The sequence below is a fragment of the Coloeus monedula genome (assembly GCF_965178545.1).
Source record: "Coloeus monedula genome assembly, chromosome: 12".
Classification (NCBI taxonomy): Eukaryota; Metazoa; Chordata; class Aves; order Passeriformes; family Corvidae; genus Coloeus; species Coloeus monedula.
Genome location: NC_138792.1, coordinates 2,992,431 through 3,013,125, shown reverse-complemented (window position 1 = coordinate 3,013,125; position 20,695 = coordinate 2,992,431). Strand labels below are relative to the sequence as shown.

Here is a 20,695-nt window from a genome sequence, read left to right as displayed (position 1 = left end):
TTACTCCCTTTCTTCTGCCAGCAAAAAGCCAGGAACAAAGCTTTAGCAACACAGAGTAGCTGAAGATTCCCTTCTGCCAGGGAATCAACGCAGCCCACACACAGGTTGCAAAACAAACCTGTCCACCAACAGCACCCAGAGCTCTGCAGAGCAAACCCTGAGTGCAGCTCAGAGCCAGCCCAGGACATAAGGATAAATGTCATCACCTGCTTATTTTTTTCCCCATCTTTTCTCAGCATTTCTCCTCCACCCAGGAATGAGCTGCTGACAGTGTGAGCACATTAACTGTACTGCAGAGACTGAGCTGCAATGAGACAGGGTGGCATTATGCCAGCAGGTATCAGTCAGTGCTACCAGGCTGTCTGTTAATCTGGAAATGCTTGCAGAGAGGCTTTTGGAGGTTTTGTTGCAGACTTTTCCCCAGATGAGAACTGCTTCACTTGACAAGTGCCTGCAGCACCCCTAGAAATGCTGGGACCTATGAAATGCAGCACTGTTGCTTCCATGTCCATCCAAAAGGAGAGGCCCCACAGCTCTGACCTTCCCACCTTTCTGGGTACACCTGTGAATCTCAGTGAGCACCCAACAGAAGGAGAGACTAAACTCCTAGACTTCCCACTACCACCAGGAGTTTGGAATTCACTCCCTGACAGTCATTGCTTGCAATGCAAAGCACAAGGAATAAGCTAAAGATGACACAAGAGAGGGACACCAGCATCTGTCAGAGTAGCTGCAGTGTCTGTTGCACCACAGAAAAACTCTGTTTTGCAATTTTATTGCACTACCTTTTTATATAACAATTGGAGAAAAGTGAGCATTGTCAGAAGGGTGGAGTACACTGTGGGATGAGAGGAAAGTTGGCCCGGCGCCGTCGGCCTCAAGACATTTCAGAACAAAGGAAAAGCAGCATTTCACAGCCGTCATTTTGGTTTGCCTTGTGATAAATCCACTGCTGTGGACAGCATTCCTGACCCTCACCCAGTCCAGCAGACTACAGGAGTGTTCATCCCCTTTATTTTTGCTGAACAGGATAGGGCAGTGGCAAATTAAAGAGGAAGAGATAGGCGACCTACCAGGCTCCTCTCCCACTGGCCTTAACTCATGCCAGGACTCCTGTTAGCCTGGGAAGGTTAATTTCAAAGCTTCCAAGGAATAAAACAGGTGGATAAAATGTCATGTAAATCATGGGGTGAACACTAATTTTACAGTTTAACTGCAAATTACCTTTGCTCCAAAATCTCTAATAAATCCCATCAGATGAACTTTATATACTGACAGAAAAGGAACTCTTGAATCCCTCCTCCTTTCTCCACTGCCAGTTTTGGACTGCCACTGCCCTGATTTCTTTGCTGATAATTAACCTGCTGCACTGTCCTCCTTCCCAGGGTGACTGGAGCTTTCCACTGACCCATAATGGCTGTGTAACTTACTTTGTGCAAAGAGCTGAGAGATGGTTTTCCGATTGTCTTCAGATCCCTCAAACTCCTTCTCTGCCAGCTGCTTGTTGGCTGTCTCCATGCGTTCTGCAAAAATGTTCAATAAAAGCAAACTAAATAATTAAAAACTTTCAATCACTAAGTTACATCTGCTCAGGGCATTCCTGATGCTGGGGGAATGGATCTCCTAATTCTACAGCCTATCAGAAGTTGGCACTCACTTTTGAAATGTTTCTAATTATGTCCTTAAGGAAATAACACTCAATGAGACAAAAGAGGTTAAAGCTCCAAAGAAATTATTTTAAACATTTATAACACAGTTTATTTTTTCAATTTATACCTTTATTTTTTCCACACAAATAAATCTCACCATGCAACTAAAAGATTCTCTTATAATTCTCCATTAAATCTTAACAGAAGATTAAATCACTGTTGTCCAATTACCTGACTTGAGGGAATACTGTAAAACCCTACAAACAGCTTAACAGCTCTGCTGCTGCAAGCTGCTAGAAGTTTGTATCAGGCTGTGAAAATTAGAATGAAACGTTTATGCTGTGTTTTATTATGAATAAGATTATTTAACGAAGGCCTTTGTGTACAGTACTGGGAAATGTATGGCTTTACTTCCTGGACGCAAAACAATTTCTGGGAGTCTTAGTAAGAGACATGAGACAGTGAGAGCTGACAACATGCAGGACAATCAGAAGGCTTTCTTAAAAAAATTAAACTTGCAGTTTAAACAACTGTTTGTGCACCTTCAAAAATCTCAAATTGCAGATGTTTTCCACCTTCCAAACTAATGCTTAAACTTTTACCCCTGGTAAATACCACTCAACACCACTTTGCTGCCAGCCGTGGTGCTGCCTCAGCCTCTTAGCAAGAACCAGACACTAATAACATCTCACTCTGGAAAAGGAAGGGAGATCCAAAAAAACAGATGCCTACATTGATAAGGAATGACAAGACCTTCAGGAAGAACAGACACTCTGCAGTTTGTATGTCAGTGCAAAAGGGTCACTGGACAGGAAATAAAGTGAACGTGCCTGGTGTGGGATTAGGCAGTCAGCAGAACCTCTTTCCATTTCTGTAAACTGAACAAATTGTACAAATTGTCTCTAGGATATAAGACATGAGAGAATTCCAGGCTTGCATCTGGTTTATGGTATTTGGCTTATCACATGTTTCATGTCAATGAGAAACAGGCTGGAAATGAAAGACTACAGCCCTCTCCTAAACCTGTCTTTTCCATTCTCCCAGCAAGTGCTTAAAATCTCTGACTACTGAATGCACCTGAGTATCCCATCATATTCCAGTCATGTCAGACACTGAATTCTGCAGCAAAACTCTGTCCTGCCAAGTAAGCATAACAATAAAAATCCCCAGCATTGAAGAACAGAAGTTTTACTTCATTTACCTCTTAAATCCCTGTTGAAATCATGAAGCCTACGAATTTCTCCTTCCAGTTTGTTTCTCATGGCCTTTTCCAGGGCATCCCGCTTAGAGGATGATTTCTCCAGGTTTTTGTATGCCTCTGAAACTTGCTGAATTTCAGTTTCCAGCTGCAGTGGAAGTGAAAACAAGCACTTATTATTTTTCACTAACAAATTTCATTCAGTCTCAGACAGGAGATTACTTTGTCTCAAGTGTTCTTTATTGAGGGAAACCTACACTTACATACTAAGTAAAAAAGTCTCAGGTCTGTGATGAATCCCTCTGTAGAAAGTATCAGTGGTTGAATAATTTTGCAATAAAATATGCTTATCCTTCCTTTTAGCCTTCAGTGTAAAGCTTCTCTGATCATCCAGAGCAGGAGATTGACTCCTAACTCTCCTTGCTGGGCACAGTTTGCTATGGAAGTGTGGATCCACACCACAGCAAACCCCATCAGCACTGTCTACAGCAAGTGATCAACAGGGAGGTGGAGGGAAGTGCATTTGTATCCTTCTGTCATTATCAGGAAGCTGTCAAACAATTCTCTCAAGTATTTCCTGGCCAGAAACCTTCCCAAAAAATACAACAAAATGAATATATGTCCCTGGTAAGAGGTAACATAGAGAATAATGAGTGTGGAAAGCCACACTGGTCACCTGAACTCTAAGACAGCCACACATTTTTCTGGCCCCAAACACTGCTCAGTGCAAAGGGCACAGCAAGGCCCACAAAGTCCTACATTGCCAAGTAGCATCAGCCCTTCCACAGCTGCAAGGCAAAAGCAAAGCTGACCTGCTGCACAGCTTTAAACCACTGGTCATCAAGAAGTTATTTCTGTGAGGCAGCATTAAAATACCTCCACACATGCACCTTAATGATGGGTCTCACTGGGGTATTTTCTTTTAGTTGTCTTAGCATCATTTGCTCTACTTGTTCCATAAAGCCAAAGGTGGCAAATAGCTGGGTCCAAATCAAGACATTAAGTTTTCATGGAAATTGTGTGGTGTTGAGAGAGGGACAAAAGGAATGTTAGTCCCAGTCCTGCAGTACAAACGTCTTCAGTGTAGCCACAGCAGCACTACTTGCCTTGCACACTGTGCTGCCAACCAGTTTTGTAGCAATGTCCCCTGTGCCTCCTTGAGCGACTCTGGTCTTGTGCCATCCCTAACAGGCCCTTCCTGCAGCTCTAAAGTCTTTTTGGGAAAATGAAACCTGCTGCTATCCTGGGCAAGCTTTAACCTAACCAAGCAAGCCAAGCAGTCAGCTTCTTCAGCAGCTGAGGAGGATGGGCTTTTGAGCACGGACAATGAACTGCTGGCAGAAAACTGAAGGCTTTGATTCCATCTTCTGCCAAAGTTAAGCTGATGCCCAAAGGCACAGGACACAGACTAATCAATCTGCATATAAAACACTCTAAAGTACATAATCAATCCCTTCAGCAAACCATCCAACAGTTGCAGATTAAATGATCCCATTAAGGACTAGACCAGAGATAGGAGAGTGCCTGAATTCCAAAACCACCCACCTTCTGCAGCCGGGCCACTTTCTCATAGCACCCATCCAGCTCCTGTCGTAGGGACCGGTTCTCCTCCGACAGGATTTCCACCATTTGCTGGGCCCTGGAAACGATGGCAAAAGGATCTACTTGCATCTGCTGATAGGGGGAAGGGATCTGCTGGGCCCGGGGCATCACGGAGTAGGAGTCGCCTTGCTGCTGCTGCGGGCCTAGGAAGGGCTGGCATAGTCGGTACAGATCTCCCTGATGGACTGGGTTGGACAAGAAAGGCTGCTGGGTCCGTGGCAGAATGCCAGGATCTGCCTGGCTGGGAGTCAGAGGTTGCTGGTGCTGGGAAGGGGACAGCCTGGAGGGTGGCGGAGACTGGAGCAAAGTCAAAGATCCCAGGGATGTCAAGGAAGAAGTTGGGCTGTGGTGGTGAGGTGGTCTCTGTTGTAACTGCAGCTGCACATCTGGGTTCTGCCTGGAAAACAGAGAGCAGAGGCTCCATCACAGTCATGCAGAGGAAGGTGCACAAACCTGGGGTCAAGGTGTGTAGCTCCTGTGCACAGGTCTTCCCATGCAAAAGACTCGTGTGAGGCTTTCTTCAATTTTATAAGCCTGTTTTTAAAAAGCATTTCAAAATCAAATCTTTAGCAGAAAATACATTCTAAGGGCACAAATGTGTTTCCCCTTAAGACTGTATTTTATAGAAATACTAAGACAAAGTGCATCAACAACTACGGGCCAAAATTACATTCATAACTTTTCTCCACGCTTTGTGGATAAAACTGCTCAACTAAGGACTGCTAGGAACAGGTTCTTTTGTTCTGGCCTTAAATGTGCCATCTGTCATCGAGAAAACAATGAATCTTCTTCTGCAAGCCAGGATACAGAGTTAAAAGCATTGGCTAAGCTTGATGCTAATATTCCAGCACCACTGATCTGAGCTTTCTGAAATATCAACCAACAAGCTGAAGCCTGGTTCAATGAGACAATTACAGGATCTGAAAACCAACCTAAGAATCAGAAGCAGCATTTTCATTCCAACCTGCCCTGTCCTTTGCAGTAGGTGTGTTTACTGCTCCTAACTTCTGCAGGCTGTCAAAGACACATCTAACAATCTATAACATGCCTGAGTCCATCACAGAACTAACTCCAAGCTACAACCTCTCACATTTCCCAGGCTCTGGAGATCCCCAGCTCAACTCCTGCTGCATTAGCCAAGTAAGAAATCTCTCTTAGAAGACTGTGTGGATTTATCATGCTTGGATGACCTCAGGAGGCAGGATTTGCTTTCTCCTCCAAAAACATTCAACCTTTAACTTCTCTGGATGTTCTTTATTCTAACAGTTCAAGTCCCCTCCCCTCTCCACGCTGCAGCCAGTCTCTTCTTGAGCACAGAGCTCAGCTCAGAGCAGACCCAGCCTGGCAGTTCAGCATGTCCTGAAACACTCCTGCTGCTCGGACAAAATTTCCCACCCTTTGGGATGCAGTTCAACCCTGCAGCTGGAAAAGCACACACTGTTGTTCCACCTGGCCAGAGCTGCTACAGAATACCCCCCTGGCTGCCTGTGCTCCCAGGAGGAACCCTGGACTCCTGCCCTGCAGAGGATGGACAGGGCAGCTCACAGCATTCCCACCACACCAGGAGCCTCAGAGGAACTGCCAACAGCGAGCAGGAAGCTGACCTGGGAACTAAAGGGTTACACAACAGGCTTCTCAGCCCAAGTGCAAACACCCAGTATCATCCTTCCTGTTCTCCAAGAAAGAAGGAATCACTCCTCATACTCATCACTCACATCTGGGCATTACTCACACCTGGCAGCAGCACAGCAGAGTTCAGCAGCTCTCAGCCCAGCACAGGGTTCACTGTTCAGCATCATGCCCCTCATGTCTCATTGCCCTGTTCCCAGCAGAGAAAGGGCATGGAAACCTCCAAGCTCCTGCTCAAATTCTCTAATGGGGAAACAAATCTAGCCTTTGTTAACTAAGAGAAAACAAAGAGTTGGTGCTCTAGCTACTGCTTCTCTCCTTCTCACATTCAGGTGACTGTGGTCCCTGCCAGCAGCATCATTTCAGGAGCTCTATTTCCCCAGAAATGATCATTTGCAGCATGAGGATTTCAGGGGTCATGCAGAAGAGTGATGTGCAATTAATTTCCTCAGGAATGTTCAGTTTAGTTGCAGCAACTTGGTTCTTCCCCTCCCTGGGGGGCAGCTCTACTTATTGTTGCACTGATTTCATTAACTTTATTTGCCAGTTCTCCTAATGAAGAATGAGGCAAAACCATCATGGGCCATGCTCAAGGTCACCTGGTTTGTCTCAGGTGGTTTCCAGCTGCTTTCTTAGCTCACCCAGTTGTGTGCAGAGTTAAAACTTTGCATCCTCACAAACCACTCATCTTCCTGAGTTTATTCTTTACCTATCACCACAGCTCTGCCTTGATGCTATGATCAATTAGGGAATAACCTTACTGTGACATTTCATCTGTGATGACCTACAGAGTTAGATCAAAAAGAAATACGTTGCCAGTCTGCCTCATGGATGCAAAAAACCAATTTTCAACCTACAAAATACTCTCTGCCAGTCTGAAAACAACCTGGAGCAGTTACTCAGAGAGACTGGTCTCAGTGAGTTAATCTTATAAGCCTAATGAGGATGATTTAGATGTCAATATTAACAATTTGAGCTATTTGACTAAAAACATCTTGTTATTCTGTCAACAGAGACCCAGTGGCAGAACCCTGCCATCCTGAGCACTAATGAAAGGAACAAAATGATGGCCAAAGAAGCACAACAGCAGCACTAATTCTGAAGGGACAGATGAACTGCCATGCCTTGTAATGATCCTTTTTTAAAAAACCTATTGTAAAGCACAACTCTAGGAAATCGTGGCTGAGTATTTCTAAATGGGATACATTTCCAAGAATTCCAGCTTCTTGGCACTCACATCCAGAGCCTCTCATAATCTTCAAATTATAGCAATCCTGTGGGCTCAAGCAAGAACATGAGAGCTTGGAGACTCTAGTTCTGTGGCATTACCAACAGCATGAGGGCTTCCAAAATGTCACACATGCATTTATATTCCCAGCAGAACGAGACAGCACAGCTCGGTTACTACATCCTACCTTTAAAAAATATATATTTAAAAGTCCTAGTAACCTCACAATGACACCAGACTTTTTAAGACCTTGCATGCAAACTTTTACATACACATTCAAAGAACTTTTTGGCATCCCCACTACTTAAAATTTTGTCATATAAAATACTTACATACATTTTGTGGGTACAAAATACCTGGCTCTGGGATTTCTTTATATTAACAAGATAATTGAAGAATTTATTTCTCCAGTAAAGCAATTTTGGGCTGAGAGAGTCAGAAAGATGAATAAACACAATTTGGATTTTTCAAGATTTTTAAGCTGCACTGCAAAATGTAAAAGTAAAAATGACTATTGCTGTCACCTAACAGTATTGCCAATAAAATGGTAGTAGAAAATTCCCTCCATGAGAGAATGAGTCCTCAGGTAACCCCGCAATAGTCATCAAAATTTTATCTGAACCAACCACTTCAGAAAAAATGTAGACTCTCAAAACACATATACAACGAAATTACACAATCTCCTTCCATTTGCCTAAGCATCACAGAGACCTGAATAAACCAAATGCAGAAAAAAAACCCCTCAGAGCAATTATCCCCACAAGTGTTTGGGTTTGAAGGCATAACTTTAAGGGCCACTTCTCTGTGCACCACGCAGGAATCTCTGCTCCCCTGACAGGCCCTGGCATGGATCAGAGGAACGCTCCACACAGGCCAAGTACAAACCTGGATTTATGGCTCTGCAACTACAAGGGTCACCTCAGCTTTTCAGGCAGGAAGACAGAGACAGGGAGTAAGGGCAGCTCTGCAGCCATCAGGGGTGCTCAGGCTGCCAGGACAGAGGGTCACACACAAGGTCTGTGGGCAGAGCAACACAGTGGGGAGAACAGAAGAATGAAGGGATCAGGAAAGGTCTCTGGCTCGTTAAGGTTTTTTTTAATGCCTTCCCAGCTTCTCCTACATGTTTCGTGTTCAAGAAGTTCCAGTTCCCCTCTCTTCCCCAGCCCTCCTGCACAAACCAGGAAATGCTGACTGCGGGAGGGAGCAGGCTCCACTCCATTACACAGCCGAAATCAAACCCAGGCATTTTTGTTCTGCTGCCCAGTCATACCTGATTAGCCCCCACTTTGATGCTGCTCAGGGGAACGCAGTGCACAGAGTGATTTACTAATTATGGGACAAATTCTGCAGACCTCCCTCTCAAAAACTTTCTGTGAAGTCAATGGGATTAATCACCACAGCAGGAGCTCAGTCGCTTGGGCTCCAGATGGAGGATGGCGCTTGAATCAGAGAGACAAGGAGCTTCCCCTGTACCCAAAACTGCATCAGACAGGGGCTTCCTCTGCCCCCAAAAATGCATCAGACAGGGGCTTCCTCTGCCCCCAAAACTGTATCAGAGACGGGGCTTCCTCTGCCCCCAAAAATGCATCAGAGACAGGGGCTTCCTCTGCCCCCAAAACTGTATCAGAGACAGGGGCTTCCTCTGCATCCAAAACTGTATCAGGGACAGGGGCTTCCTCTGCATCCAAAACTGCTCCCACTCTCGCTGTGCTGCCACAGGAGACCTTGCAGCCCCCAGGACACGGAATCCAAGGCACCCGTGCTCTGCTCTTAGAATGGAGGTTTGTTTTCACCACCAATGCTCAAGTGCAGTTGAGGTATACGGGAGGGAACAGGACCCTGGAGCTTCACAAGAAGCCAGCCCTTTTCTTTAAAATTTCCAAATAACAGCAGAGATGCCTCTGGCATGCCCGGTATTTACATTAAACCAACATCATGACCAACATACACTGTTCCCAAACTTACACCGCCCAGGAGCAGGTGAGGCAAACTGTTTGCAGACTGGTTTAAACTTACCACACAGCCCATTCCTTTCCCAGACTGGGGAGGGTGAAGCATGAGAATGCTGTGAATTCCCCAATGTTTATCTTGCTCAACGAGTTTTATTTAACCGCATCATTAGGTCACCCTCAAATTCCCCCGAACAATGAGGGGAAAAACCCGCAGAAAAGGGTGTGGCTTCGGGAGCAGAGAGAAGGGGCTTTGTTTCCTTGACGCACAGTTCAAAAAATGCACACATTTACCAATCCAAATGAATCCCGATAAACGCCGAGCTGCGGCGCAGGAAAACTGGAGACTTCGAGGACACTCCTGGTGCGAGGCAAAGGCTCTCCCCGGAGCTGTTTGCCTTTAAAATCCCCACACCATCACCCAGCTGCACCTTTAGCAACATAGAAGGTTTCTTGTCTAAGTGACAGTTTCTGTTAAAGCGTGTGGGAGAGGGAGGGGAATAGAGGACTCGCTCCCTTCCTTTGCTACGCTGCTCTGTAATTTATGGATTAGTCTTGCAATTGTTCTACTACTCCAGCATTTGCTTGCAAAGGAAACCTCTCCTCTGTGCAGCTATTTAGGTTAAAAAGTAACCTCATTAGATTCCCAATGCTTTGAAGACAAATTTCAGTTGCTTCCCCTACTGGAAACCTTGCCAGCTGAACCTTTCTCCTCCCCCTCCTTCCCCCCACCATGTTCTTTCAAAGCAGCCAGGATCCATCCAATACAGACAAAAATCACCCTGTCTAGAGGAGCTGACTGTTGGCGTGTTTTCAAATACCTCTCCCTTAAACAGCAAGCAGGCTACATCTCACTGCATATAATATTATGAGTATTTCTGATGCAGCTGAACCATCGAGGAGCAGTTTCCCTGTCCCGTGTGCACAGAGGTTTGAGGCCTTTGAATTTGCAAAAACATTTGCAACGAGTTTCTACAATCATTACCCCCCTAAACCCTTTCTTCCCCTTTTCCTGGCCTCTTTATTATTTATTTAGCCAGATCAAAGGGCCTTTTCATCAGGCTTGTATGCTGCTGAAGTCATTTCAGATCACAAACAATGGTGGACAAACTCTGAAAATAGCTCCTCATAGGGCTAGGAAGGTTCTGAGCAGATTCAAACTCCCTAAAGCTCAGTCTCTGCTCCCAAATACTGACTGGTTTCTTCATGCTCCCCTCAAAATGTGCAAACACAAATGCACAGAGACCTCTCCATTTACATCCTCCTGTAGCTCCTCTGAATTACCCTTTTAGCTTCAAAATGAGGCCAAAATCATTACACCAGATCCCACCTGGTGTCAGGCAGAGACAAGATGGTATGGGAACAGGTAAAGTAAAGCTGGGGTTTTAGCCCACCTTAATAAAACTTCATCTTCCCACATGGACATCAGTGTTTGGCTTAAGCCAAATCCAGCTCCTTATCTAGAGGGAACCAGAACAGGCTGAGATTTCAAATAATGCAAGAAAAATGAGCAAAAGCTGAACAAGCAAATCTGGGATGGGGCACAAAGCATACACCATTTTCCTTTCCCACACTTCAGTCCACTGAAATTAAAATTTTAAAAACTCTACAGGAAGCTCAGAGGTTTTGCTACCTGCACTGTTGTTGCTTTCATTCACTTTCTCCTTTCCTATGCGATGCAGTTTTAAGAAAAATCTTTGTCTGGCAGATGTAATTAAAGTACAGCTTAAGTCTTGCAAAAAGCAACTGCAAGTTTCTACAATGAATCACACCATAACTTTGGCTTTTGTAGCAAAGCTTTTGTGAGGCTCTGGAGCCTCAGCATTAAACTTCCCCATACCATAAAATCGAGTTGGCTTGTTTTGGATTTTTTTTTTTTTTTTTTTTTTTTTTTTTTTTTGGTAAAAAAGAGTCAGGCCTTGGTAAGAGTCCTTCCAGACAGTCTGCAGCTGAACACAATGTGTCATCTCACATAATGAAGATGGGGTCTTTGCTGAAGGAACACCTGCCTCAGAAGTGAAGGTGATGGACTGTTATATTGTCTTTCCCTATGTGGCTGTGACGGGGTTTGTTTTAAGGTCTTGCTTACCTGACTGACCCATACTCAGGGGGATGCTGATACCTCATCATAGGCCCATCAGATCTTCCCTGCTGGCTCATGCGATGGTCACTATAGAAATGCCCCGAGTCCTGAGGTTTGCAGTTCATAGACGGGGTGGACACGTTTTTGTAAGGATACTCTGGGGGAGGCCCCCGCTGCTCCATTCCTTTCATGCTGGCCTGGGAAGGGGGCTGCACCGAGTTCTTGTAGAACTCATTGGAGCCAGAATTTTTGTAAGGGTCACTGGACTGCTGGGGAGAGAGGGGGGACAGCGGCGAGAGCGGCGCGCTCGTGACGGGCGCGTGGGCCTTGACCCCGCTGGTGGCCAGGGACAGCTGCATCAGCCTCTCGCTCAGGGAGCGCACGTGGCCTTGCTTGAGGTCCTTCAGTCCTTCGTCCTGGTGCACCTTCCCCGGGCTCACCCGCTGCACCGTGGGCCGCCCTTCAGTCCTCATCTTCTGGTTGGTGACGCCCGTGACGTAGAAGGCCGCCCCGACGCTGGCGTGCGGCTGGCCCCGGAAATACTGCGACTGCACCTTGGCCTCCTCGTAGGTCGGGAGGTCCTCGCTGTTCTGGAGCCGCGGCGACAGCTGCTTCTCCATGATGCTGTTGTCCACCTGTATCTCCTGGCCCTGGGGCTCCTGGCGGGCAGCATGAGTCACGAGCTGGTGGTCCTGGGAGCTCAGCCCTTCGTTCTGAGAGGCCGGGCTGCCAGTGCTGCTGAAAGGGGGGGCATTCCCTGTGGCTTGCTGGTGTAAGGCGAGAAGGTTGCGGTTGTCATTTGGGTTCCCGTATCGGAGCTGCTCCTGCAGCAGGCGCTGTAAAACTGTCGTAGCTGCTTGCTCTTCTGAATTCCTCATCTCAAACTGTGGTGCCTTTTGGGTGGAATGTAGAAGCTGCCCTTGACCTAAGGAAAGGAGACACGGTTATTAGCGCCTGAGTGGATCGGGCAAGAGATATTCAAGAGCAATGGCTTGAAATACAGAAAAAAAGCAGGTTAGATTACCAAAGGTTCCCGTAACAATGGGGGTCATCAAGGCCCTTGACCTAAGAAGGACTTGCATGCCCGGGGGGCAAAGCCTTAGAAAGGTGATGAAAGGTGACTTGAAAGTTTATAGGCAAATCAATCGACTGCAAGCTGTAGGGATGCATGCCAAATACCTCAGACAGCATCTTGGGCAAAAAGGAGATGTGGAATTCACAGGATGATGGTAAAAATGCCTGAAACCTGTTTGCTTTATACTTAGAATTACCAACAGTGAAATACACTTCCCATATTTGTAGGCAGACAAGGATTAAAGTGTGGAATCAGCAACTTGTCAGTTTTAAGGGAAAGAAAAAACAAAAAAGAGGCCCATTGAGATAGCGTATGGTTCAAAAGAAGTAAAGAAATCTCTTAGCTTAGATACAGCAATTAATGAATACCTAGTTAGCCAACAGGTTTTCAGAGTTATGAAGCACCCAGAGTGAGATCAGCACCTATTCTCCCTGCTGCAGAAAACCCCAGGCACGGTGCAAGTGAGGACTCAGGAACTTCCTGCTATACAAAGGCAACCAAATCCTCACACATCTAAATATCCTCAGTGGAATGCATGCAAATGCAAGGGGAGGAAAAAGAGTTGTCTGATCTAAGGAACAGAAAAAGACCTCTGAGTGGCAGGAAAAAACACTTTGTCCCAATGAGAGAAACACAAAGAGCCAATGTCAGGCACATCCTAAGTACAGATTAAGCCAGTGACCAACAGCAATTACGTTTTGCTCAGTCTCCCAGTGGAGTCAGGAGTGTGTCATGGAAACTCAGGCCCACTGGCCTTGCATGAGTTGAAGCATCAAAAATTAATGACACCTTTGAGACATGTAACTGAAAGCAGAGCTACTTTTGAGCTAGAACAGCTCAGAATAGGGAGTAAGCTTTACCCGCTGGCCAAGCTGTGGCTCTGCCCTGACAGCAGAACACGTGTTGGTGTTCTAGCATTTTATTTTGACACCTTTTTTCTGTATAACATTGTCCCTTAGCAGAAGGTAACTTGCTCCCAACAGTTTGTTCTGCGGCAGAAGCAGGAATCAGGAGGCCTGAAGGGTCTGCTTTGTGCTGCACGTCCACAGTCTCCCTGTTTGCTCCCTCAGGCCACCAACCCCTGCAACACAAGGACTCAACATGGAGCAGACAAAAACCCTTTGCAAACCTTAATGAAGAGAAAGTTAAAATCCACCTCATTCCAGGCTGCTCACCACTGCAGGAGTTCAGGCCCTGTTAGCTGACCTGGAATGTGACTCCTCTGAAATCCTGTTTGAAGTGGCACATACCTTTGTCCTTCACTTGGAGTTCCCTGGTAAGGAGGAGCAGTTCTGCCACATGGGGGGACACACTCAGCTTTCCTCCTGCAAATCCAAGATCTCCACTCAGAGATGGCTTCAGGCTCCTCTTCAGCAGGCCAGATCACTTGATACTCTCCTCGCTCCCAAAATAACTCTGAGGGAAGCATTAAAAACATCATTTTAATCAGTACATGAGACCCTAGAAATAATAAACCTTGGCCCATATTTCAGATATTCCTTTTGTAGCTTCTTGTTTTCTCCCAGAGCCCAACAATTTTGATCCCTTTAGGATGAATGAACCCCCATGTCCCTAGCAATCTACTCCAGCTGCTGCTTTAATCATGACCATTTCTGCTCCAAGATTAAATGTTGCCAAGTAATGCTTTGTCCCATCTGTGCCTCCAAGTGAAACAGTGATTAAAACCCGCTAATTCTTTAACTCCATTGTTTTACTTTTTGCTCAGAATGAAAGCTGCAGCACAGATGAGGATGTCCTATGCTTATGTCTCCTTTGCCAGTGGTGCTGAGTATTTTGAACTGTGTCATGTCAGCAGAAATCCTCTGCTGGACAGTGACACGGTGAAATGCTTGATCAACTTCAACACACCGTGCCTCAGAAATAACTGTGAGAATGATCAGTTTGTGAATATTAGCTTTATTTTACAGACTGGGAAAGTCAGGGGAAGAAAAGGACACTGACAGAGTTTATGCCAGAAATACACAGCAGAGCACAGCTCTAATTCCCAAAATGCTCTTTAATTATGGTACTTTTCTCTTTCAGAATATGAAGCAGTAAAGAAACTTTAACCATTGAGGGGAGAAGCAGGAGAATACAGAACAATATCTATTTAGGCATTGTTACAAGAAGCAGTTCCTGAAGGTGTCCTAAAGAAAAAAACAAGCTATGCAAAAGATGTGGAACATATTTGTGCACTCAGTGTGTTCATACTTAAAGGAAAGGCAATGAAAACAGAACTAGTGAAACTAAAAATATTCATTGATATGTATAATTTAACTTAATTTCCTGGAATGTTGCAAAAAATAAAGTGAACAGATGTAGTGAAGGAATGCAGACATGGATACTTCTGTCTCTGACTTATTACAGCACAAATCCACACCCAACAAAAACTATCTCAGATCTGCAAGTTAAATACTTGAGGTGTCAACAGCAATTTCAAGGCACATGAACAATATCTAAGGAGAGAACAAGGCAGTGTTGTGTGGTGTGGTACTTCAAGATGGTGGTTGAAAAAAGCAGCTAATGTCAAATTCTTAACTGGTGACTTAGCTCAAGAGGGATATATTGAAAGCAGCTGCCAGCAAATATGCAGTAAAGAACCTTTAAACCAGGCATTAAAGATAGCAGATAACTAGAGCAATTTCTAGCCTCTTTTCCCAGTGTTGCACAACAGAAGTTAAGGATTCCTCATCCCCCTCACACCAGAATCATCACTGACTCTTCTTTTTTTATTTTTTTAAACCAAGCTGCCCTGAGCAACCTTTTTATTAGAGCATAAAAAGGCTTTTATTATGCAATATGATGCTGCCTTTTCACCCAAAGATTTCTTTTGTCTCAACTGGAAAAATCTAAGGAGGTGGAGGGGGCTTGTTTATTTTTTTAATACAAAGATACAACCCAGCTTGAGACTCTGCCTCTCTGCCTTAAAGATTTTTTTTTTTTCAACAGACAAATCCAATCTGTGCATGTTTAACTCCTTCAAATGCTCCAGGAACCATTTCACACACAGAGCTTCACTCCTCAGCACTACCAGCTCGTTCTGCTGAGCTGATGGAGGGAGGGCACAGTTCACACTGAAAACATTTGCCAGAACTGAATACTACTAATTTTAGTGTGGGTGTAAACAAGAAATCAACCTGGAAATCCAAAGCAAAAGGTGGGCTGAGATACAACATAAGGATATTCTGGCCAACAAATCCGCTTTATTTAAATACTGACTTGTAGCCTTTTTTTTCCCAGTTTTATCCCATTATTTTTATTAACAAAGAAAATCTTGTGCAACTAATTTGGGTGGCAGCATTTCTGGAATCTGCTTTCTGAGCAGGCTGGAAACTCCTGGCAGAACTAGTGAGTTAACTTTTCTATTAACTAAACACAAAAATGAACAGTACTATCGGTGCTGAAGCCCATGTGTTACTTATTTGGACACCAAACTCTGTTTGTGTCAGGCTCTTCCAGCAGTTTCGGTTTTCAGTGTGCCAAAGATGGAAATTAGTGAGATGCACTGGAAAAGTTGTTATGATAGAGCTGGAAGGAAATTGGGAAGGTTCTGTAGATACTTTAAACTGACGTATTTGGGGGTTTAGCCTACATCTATTATGATGGATAGGCTGAAATCAGACTGCCAACAACTCTGCCAAACTGTATGGATTGGATAGTGCGCTCTCCATTGCCACAAAGCCCAGAAATACCTTCTCCAGTGGAGGAGAAATCAGGTTTAGATCAAATCTCATCCAAGGAACCACAGTGAGATTTCCCAGGCTGAAGCAATTTTGCAATTTGCTCCCAAGCATCGCAGCTCTATCATCTTCCACCTCATTCTAACCTCTGTTCTGAAATTACTCCTGGTAACTTGAGGGAAAAGCTCTTGAGGAAACATCAGAACCTAGAACTGGTAGAACTAACACAGGAATTGCAAATAGTGCTGCACCATGCTGAGATCAAGAACGGGCATAAAAGGGGGTAGCGTAGGTACTATTTAAGGAAGAAAAGCCTCATGTTTGCAGGGCATTGTGTAAAAAACCCAGTAGCTGAAGCTTCTGTCTTAAACATCATGTAATTATGCACAGGAACCTTGCCAGTCCCTCGTGAGGAAGGAAGATTAATGAAGAATTTAAAATGATAATACTGCCAGGCTGTAGGGAACCAAAGCAGCACATTTCTGTACAGCATGCAAATATTTTCCAGCATTATAAAAATAAACAAGCTTAGACAAGTGAGCGACTCACCACTGTTTGATGAGTGGCTCTAACGCTATAGCTCAATTAACCTGCATGGAGCAATAATAACCTCACAAGCAAAGAGAAGCATCTTTCTGTAGCTTGTGAAACGAAGAGGAATGCAAGAGTCCCTGTGAGGACAGCCTGTGCATACTTGCCCAGAATTACTGCTTAGCCAAGGAGCTAATTAGCTTACACATCAGGTGGGATGGGAACAGGTTCACCACCTCGTCAGGGCTGAAGTACAGTTAAGCACTTTCAGTTTTACTCCGAAGTTTTGTGTCACTCACACCTGAAACAATCCAGTGACAGACTTCAAACTCCAGCTGCAAATTCTGCAAAGTAATTCTGTGGTTTTTCTTAAAGGATGTGCTCGTGATACTGCCCATCCTGGTTGGCAGCAGGGGATGGGATGCTATCAGGTAGATGAGGTTTTAGGCTGGTTTTTTAGGTGCAGGGTTACCTTCAGACAGACCTGCACTCTATAATAGAGGAGGGGACATGAAACAGAGACAGTGTGGACAGGACCAGCTGTGAGGTCCCCGGGCAATGCTCCCATGCTGAGTCACCCCCTGGGTAATGGAAACACTCCGCTGCTCCATGGCCCACGCAAACCCCGCAGGCTGATCCCTGATCCTGCAGAATTCACTCAGCCTGGGTGTCTCCAAGATCACTGGAGCTGTGGTTGTTCTGCACACACACTCACTCTGAAGTGGCTGGGAGCACCAGGGACTCAGAGGCGAGGTCCCAAATTATTCAGTGAATACTGCAGGTTATCACTGAATGCTCTTTGCTTCCTTTCAGTCCTACCCGAGGAAGAGGAGGAGGAAGGGAGGGAATACACATCAGGATAGTCCTGGAGAATAAATGTTCCCAACGTCTGGTGCCAACACCCAGACCTGCAAGGCAGCACTCAGCAAGTCCCAGCGCTGTGAAAGTGCTTTAGCACCTGCTCCTAACCAGGAGGAGGTTCCAGACTCCAACCATAAACACCTCCCCAGCTCCCATTCAGTCCTCCCGGCCCTGCCTGCCTCCATCTGCTGCCCGTGGCTCAGGTGATCCCGGAGGGTGGCACCGAGCAGGTGCATGGAGTGCTGCCAGCATTACTCATCTTCATTCCAGAAGGGCAGAGTCACCGGGCAAACAAGAAAAACTTCCTTCTTTTAACGAAAAACAAGAACAATGTCACCCGGAGGGGGGCAAATAAGATGCATACCCATTGTATTAGATCATCGGGCTACAGCAACGAGAGGCCACGAGAACAACCAAAGACTGGTCCCACTTTTAACAACTCTCCCAGTCAAACTGAGTCCACCTGAGCAAGGCTTAGACTGTCCCTAACCCTAGCCCTCAAACACTCATGTCACTGGGACCAAGCACAGGGAAGCCTGGCAGGCCTGAAGAAAAGGGAGTGAGTTGCTTGGCCTGGCTGGAGATAAATAAGTCAAGACATCAACATGGGAAGATCCCCTCTAAATAACATCTCAAAGGAAAAAACTGAGAAGACCTTACTTGACCTTTGAATTACTGCTCCCCTCACTAAAAAGTATCAATTTCTTCACAGGGAAGTTCCTATAATCTTCACCAACATAATTTAGGCTTTATATTACAAAGAAAAAAAAAAAAAAGAGAGAAGAATAAACACTTAGAAAGCCCCGGTATAAATAGGAATGTGTCATGGCTTTTAAGCATTTTGAAAAGAATGCTATGGAATTTCAAGTTCCTCCATAAAATTTTAAAAGTCACAGGGGCAGGAGGATTTATTCTGAATATACCAGTCTAATAGGAAAACCAGCTGTTTTTATTGAGAATATTTCCTCATGAAGACATCCCACCACTCAATTACTTAAACTGTTACGCAGCACCACCTAACACTGCTCACGCATCTGCAGAGTCACAACGCTTTAGGGGCAGGTACTGCCACTTCTGCATAATTAGTGAAACACAAATTCCAGCACAGGCAATGGGAGCTCTGCTACCAACTCCAGAAAGGCCAAGATCTCACCTTTTAGACGTCCTCTTGCTAAAACCAGCTCAAGCTCAGGCAGCTTTAGCCACACCAGGTCTCATTTCAGAGGCTGCCTCCCAGCACAGACCGAGCAAGATTCATCTGCCTGAAACTTCGCAGATTTCCAGTAATTATCCTTGCAGAACTGGGGGATTGCTGCAAGCCCAAGCCGCAGTTTTAATTCAACATCAAGCTTTGTTTTGTCTTTTGCGAATGCTCCACTTCTCGCTGCTGCTGGCACTCAGGCAGCGCCCTGCTTCTGTCGTCAGCAGCCCCTGTCCCACAACTATCCCAACTATGCCTCAGCACCAGTTTCATTGCATTGTGTGGTTTCTCCATTCCTTCCCTGATTTAGTCCAGGCCTCTCCTCGGGGCTCTCAGATAATGAAAACCATGTGAGAGTAAAATGTAATCTTCAAACACGCAAACCAGTTTCATGTGCATTATCAGAAGGGAGCAAAATGTTGACAGTGCATCATTTGTCCCTACAGATAGGATCAGACTCTTTTAATTGCTGCTGAGATAAAACAAAAAAAAAAAAAACCAAACCAAGATTGGAATCACCATCCACATTAAAAATAAAGTCAAAATTCGAACCTAAAAGCTTAAGCACTCCTGAAAACAATGGAAATATTATCCCTAAACAGATATATCCATTTTGTGCCACCTTAAGGTAGTTTTTCCTCATATGTCAGTTGTGACATCCTGAAAATTTATATCATAAGTTGACACAAATAAAAAAATGTAGGTGGAGGAGGATGCAGGGAAGAAAACAACCACTACGGCCTAACTTTAGCATGGAATTTTCTGGCTTTTCCTAGCAATACCACAATTTAAACTATTTTAAGCCCCCATATGGAGGAGCTCTTCTTATTTCAGAAAGCAGTTTCACAGAATTTAACGGGACTAACCACAGAATCCGGAAAGCAGGCAGGCATGGCCCCTCCTATGGTCTAAGGGCTGCTTTTTGTTTCCTTTAGAAAAAGAAACAGCTAAAATACAGGTAACCCTGCCAGTTGTCAGTCACAGATGCTGTGGCCCACAGAAGGGCACAAACCTAGTGCAGTACTGGGATAGCCCAACACCACCAAGAGATCTCAGCAGGTACCACGGGTTAAAAATATGAATTAAAAGTAAAACCCTACAGAAGATCCAGCCCACTGCATTTTAGACAGCAAGGATGTTATAAAAGTGGTTTTGGTGTTGTTCTTTTATCATAACCACGTGGGCTTTTCATGTGCACCTTGTAAAAAAACCTTTAATTACCTATAAGATGATTAATTGAGCCTCACCACCACACTGGGAGGAAGATATTACTCCATTCATTTTAGCACAGTGATGACTGGCTAAGTCCTGGCCTACATTGATGTTTTTTGTTGCCACAACTATGTCACTCAGGGAATTGATTTCTTTCAATGCAAGTATTCCAGCAACCACTCTAAAACAGATGCAGTTACAGTAGGAAATAATTTGTTTTAGGTGTATTGCTTAGGAAACCTCATGTAAACCACACCAGCACAACTTCTTCTTTGCTAATATAAACTCCATCACTGCTAGAAAGATTTTCTGTAGCAACAGGAGCAGCAAGCACAGATTCTGCCTAAATGGATCAAGGATGTTGGCATCCCAGGACTTGTGCAAGCAGAAGGCAGAGGAACCTTCTGAGTGTTTCCTACAGCTGGAGAAGATATTTCTGCAAAGGATCCTCAGCAGCTGCAGAAAAATAGTTAAAGATTTAGAGCCCTAATGAACAAAATGAACTTCATGGAGTGCACAGAAACCAGAGGTAACACATGGCTCCTTGAGCACAAATCCAAGGTGATTAACCTTCCCTGCTCCCACTCAGAGCTCAGTCAATGCCAGCAGGGCTGGTGCAGGAAATGCATTCAGCTCTCCCCTGCCTGAGGAATGCAGTGCCAGGGCCTCTCCAGGCTGCTGTCCTGGGTCTCCCAAGGGAACACATCCTGCAGTTTGCCTCCCCCAGCACCACCCTGGGCCCTGATCTCCACCCCAGCCTTTTGAGATTGCTCCATGGAAGCATCCCTTCAAACCCC

At 45.1% G+C, this 20,695-nt stretch overlaps 1 protein-coding gene across 2 annotated transcripts in view; it reads right to left on the bottom strand.

Annotated features, from left to right (window-relative positions):
• The window catches only part of AMOT (angiomotin), a 60,247-nt gene that overhangs the window by 21,230 nt on the left and 18,322 nt on the right, over nt 1-20,695 (bottom strand). For both annotated transcript variants that reach the window (XM_082289591.1, XM_082289592.1), the window contains exons 2-6: nt 13,664-13,829; nt 11,345-12,263; nt 4,393-4,846; nt 2,851-2,995; nt 1,431-1,523 (exon numbers count right to left, since the gene is read on the bottom strand). In XM_082289591.1, the coding sequence (XP_082145717.1) occupies nt 1,431-1,523; nt 2,851-2,995; nt 4,393-4,846; nt 11,345-12,216 (1,564 nt within the window). In that variant the 5' untranslated portion in view covers nt 12,217-12,263; nt 13,664-13,829. The remainder of the gene's footprint in view (nt 1-1,430; nt 1,524-2,850; nt 2,996-4,392; nt 4,847-11,344; nt 12,264-13,663; nt 13,830-20,695) is intronic.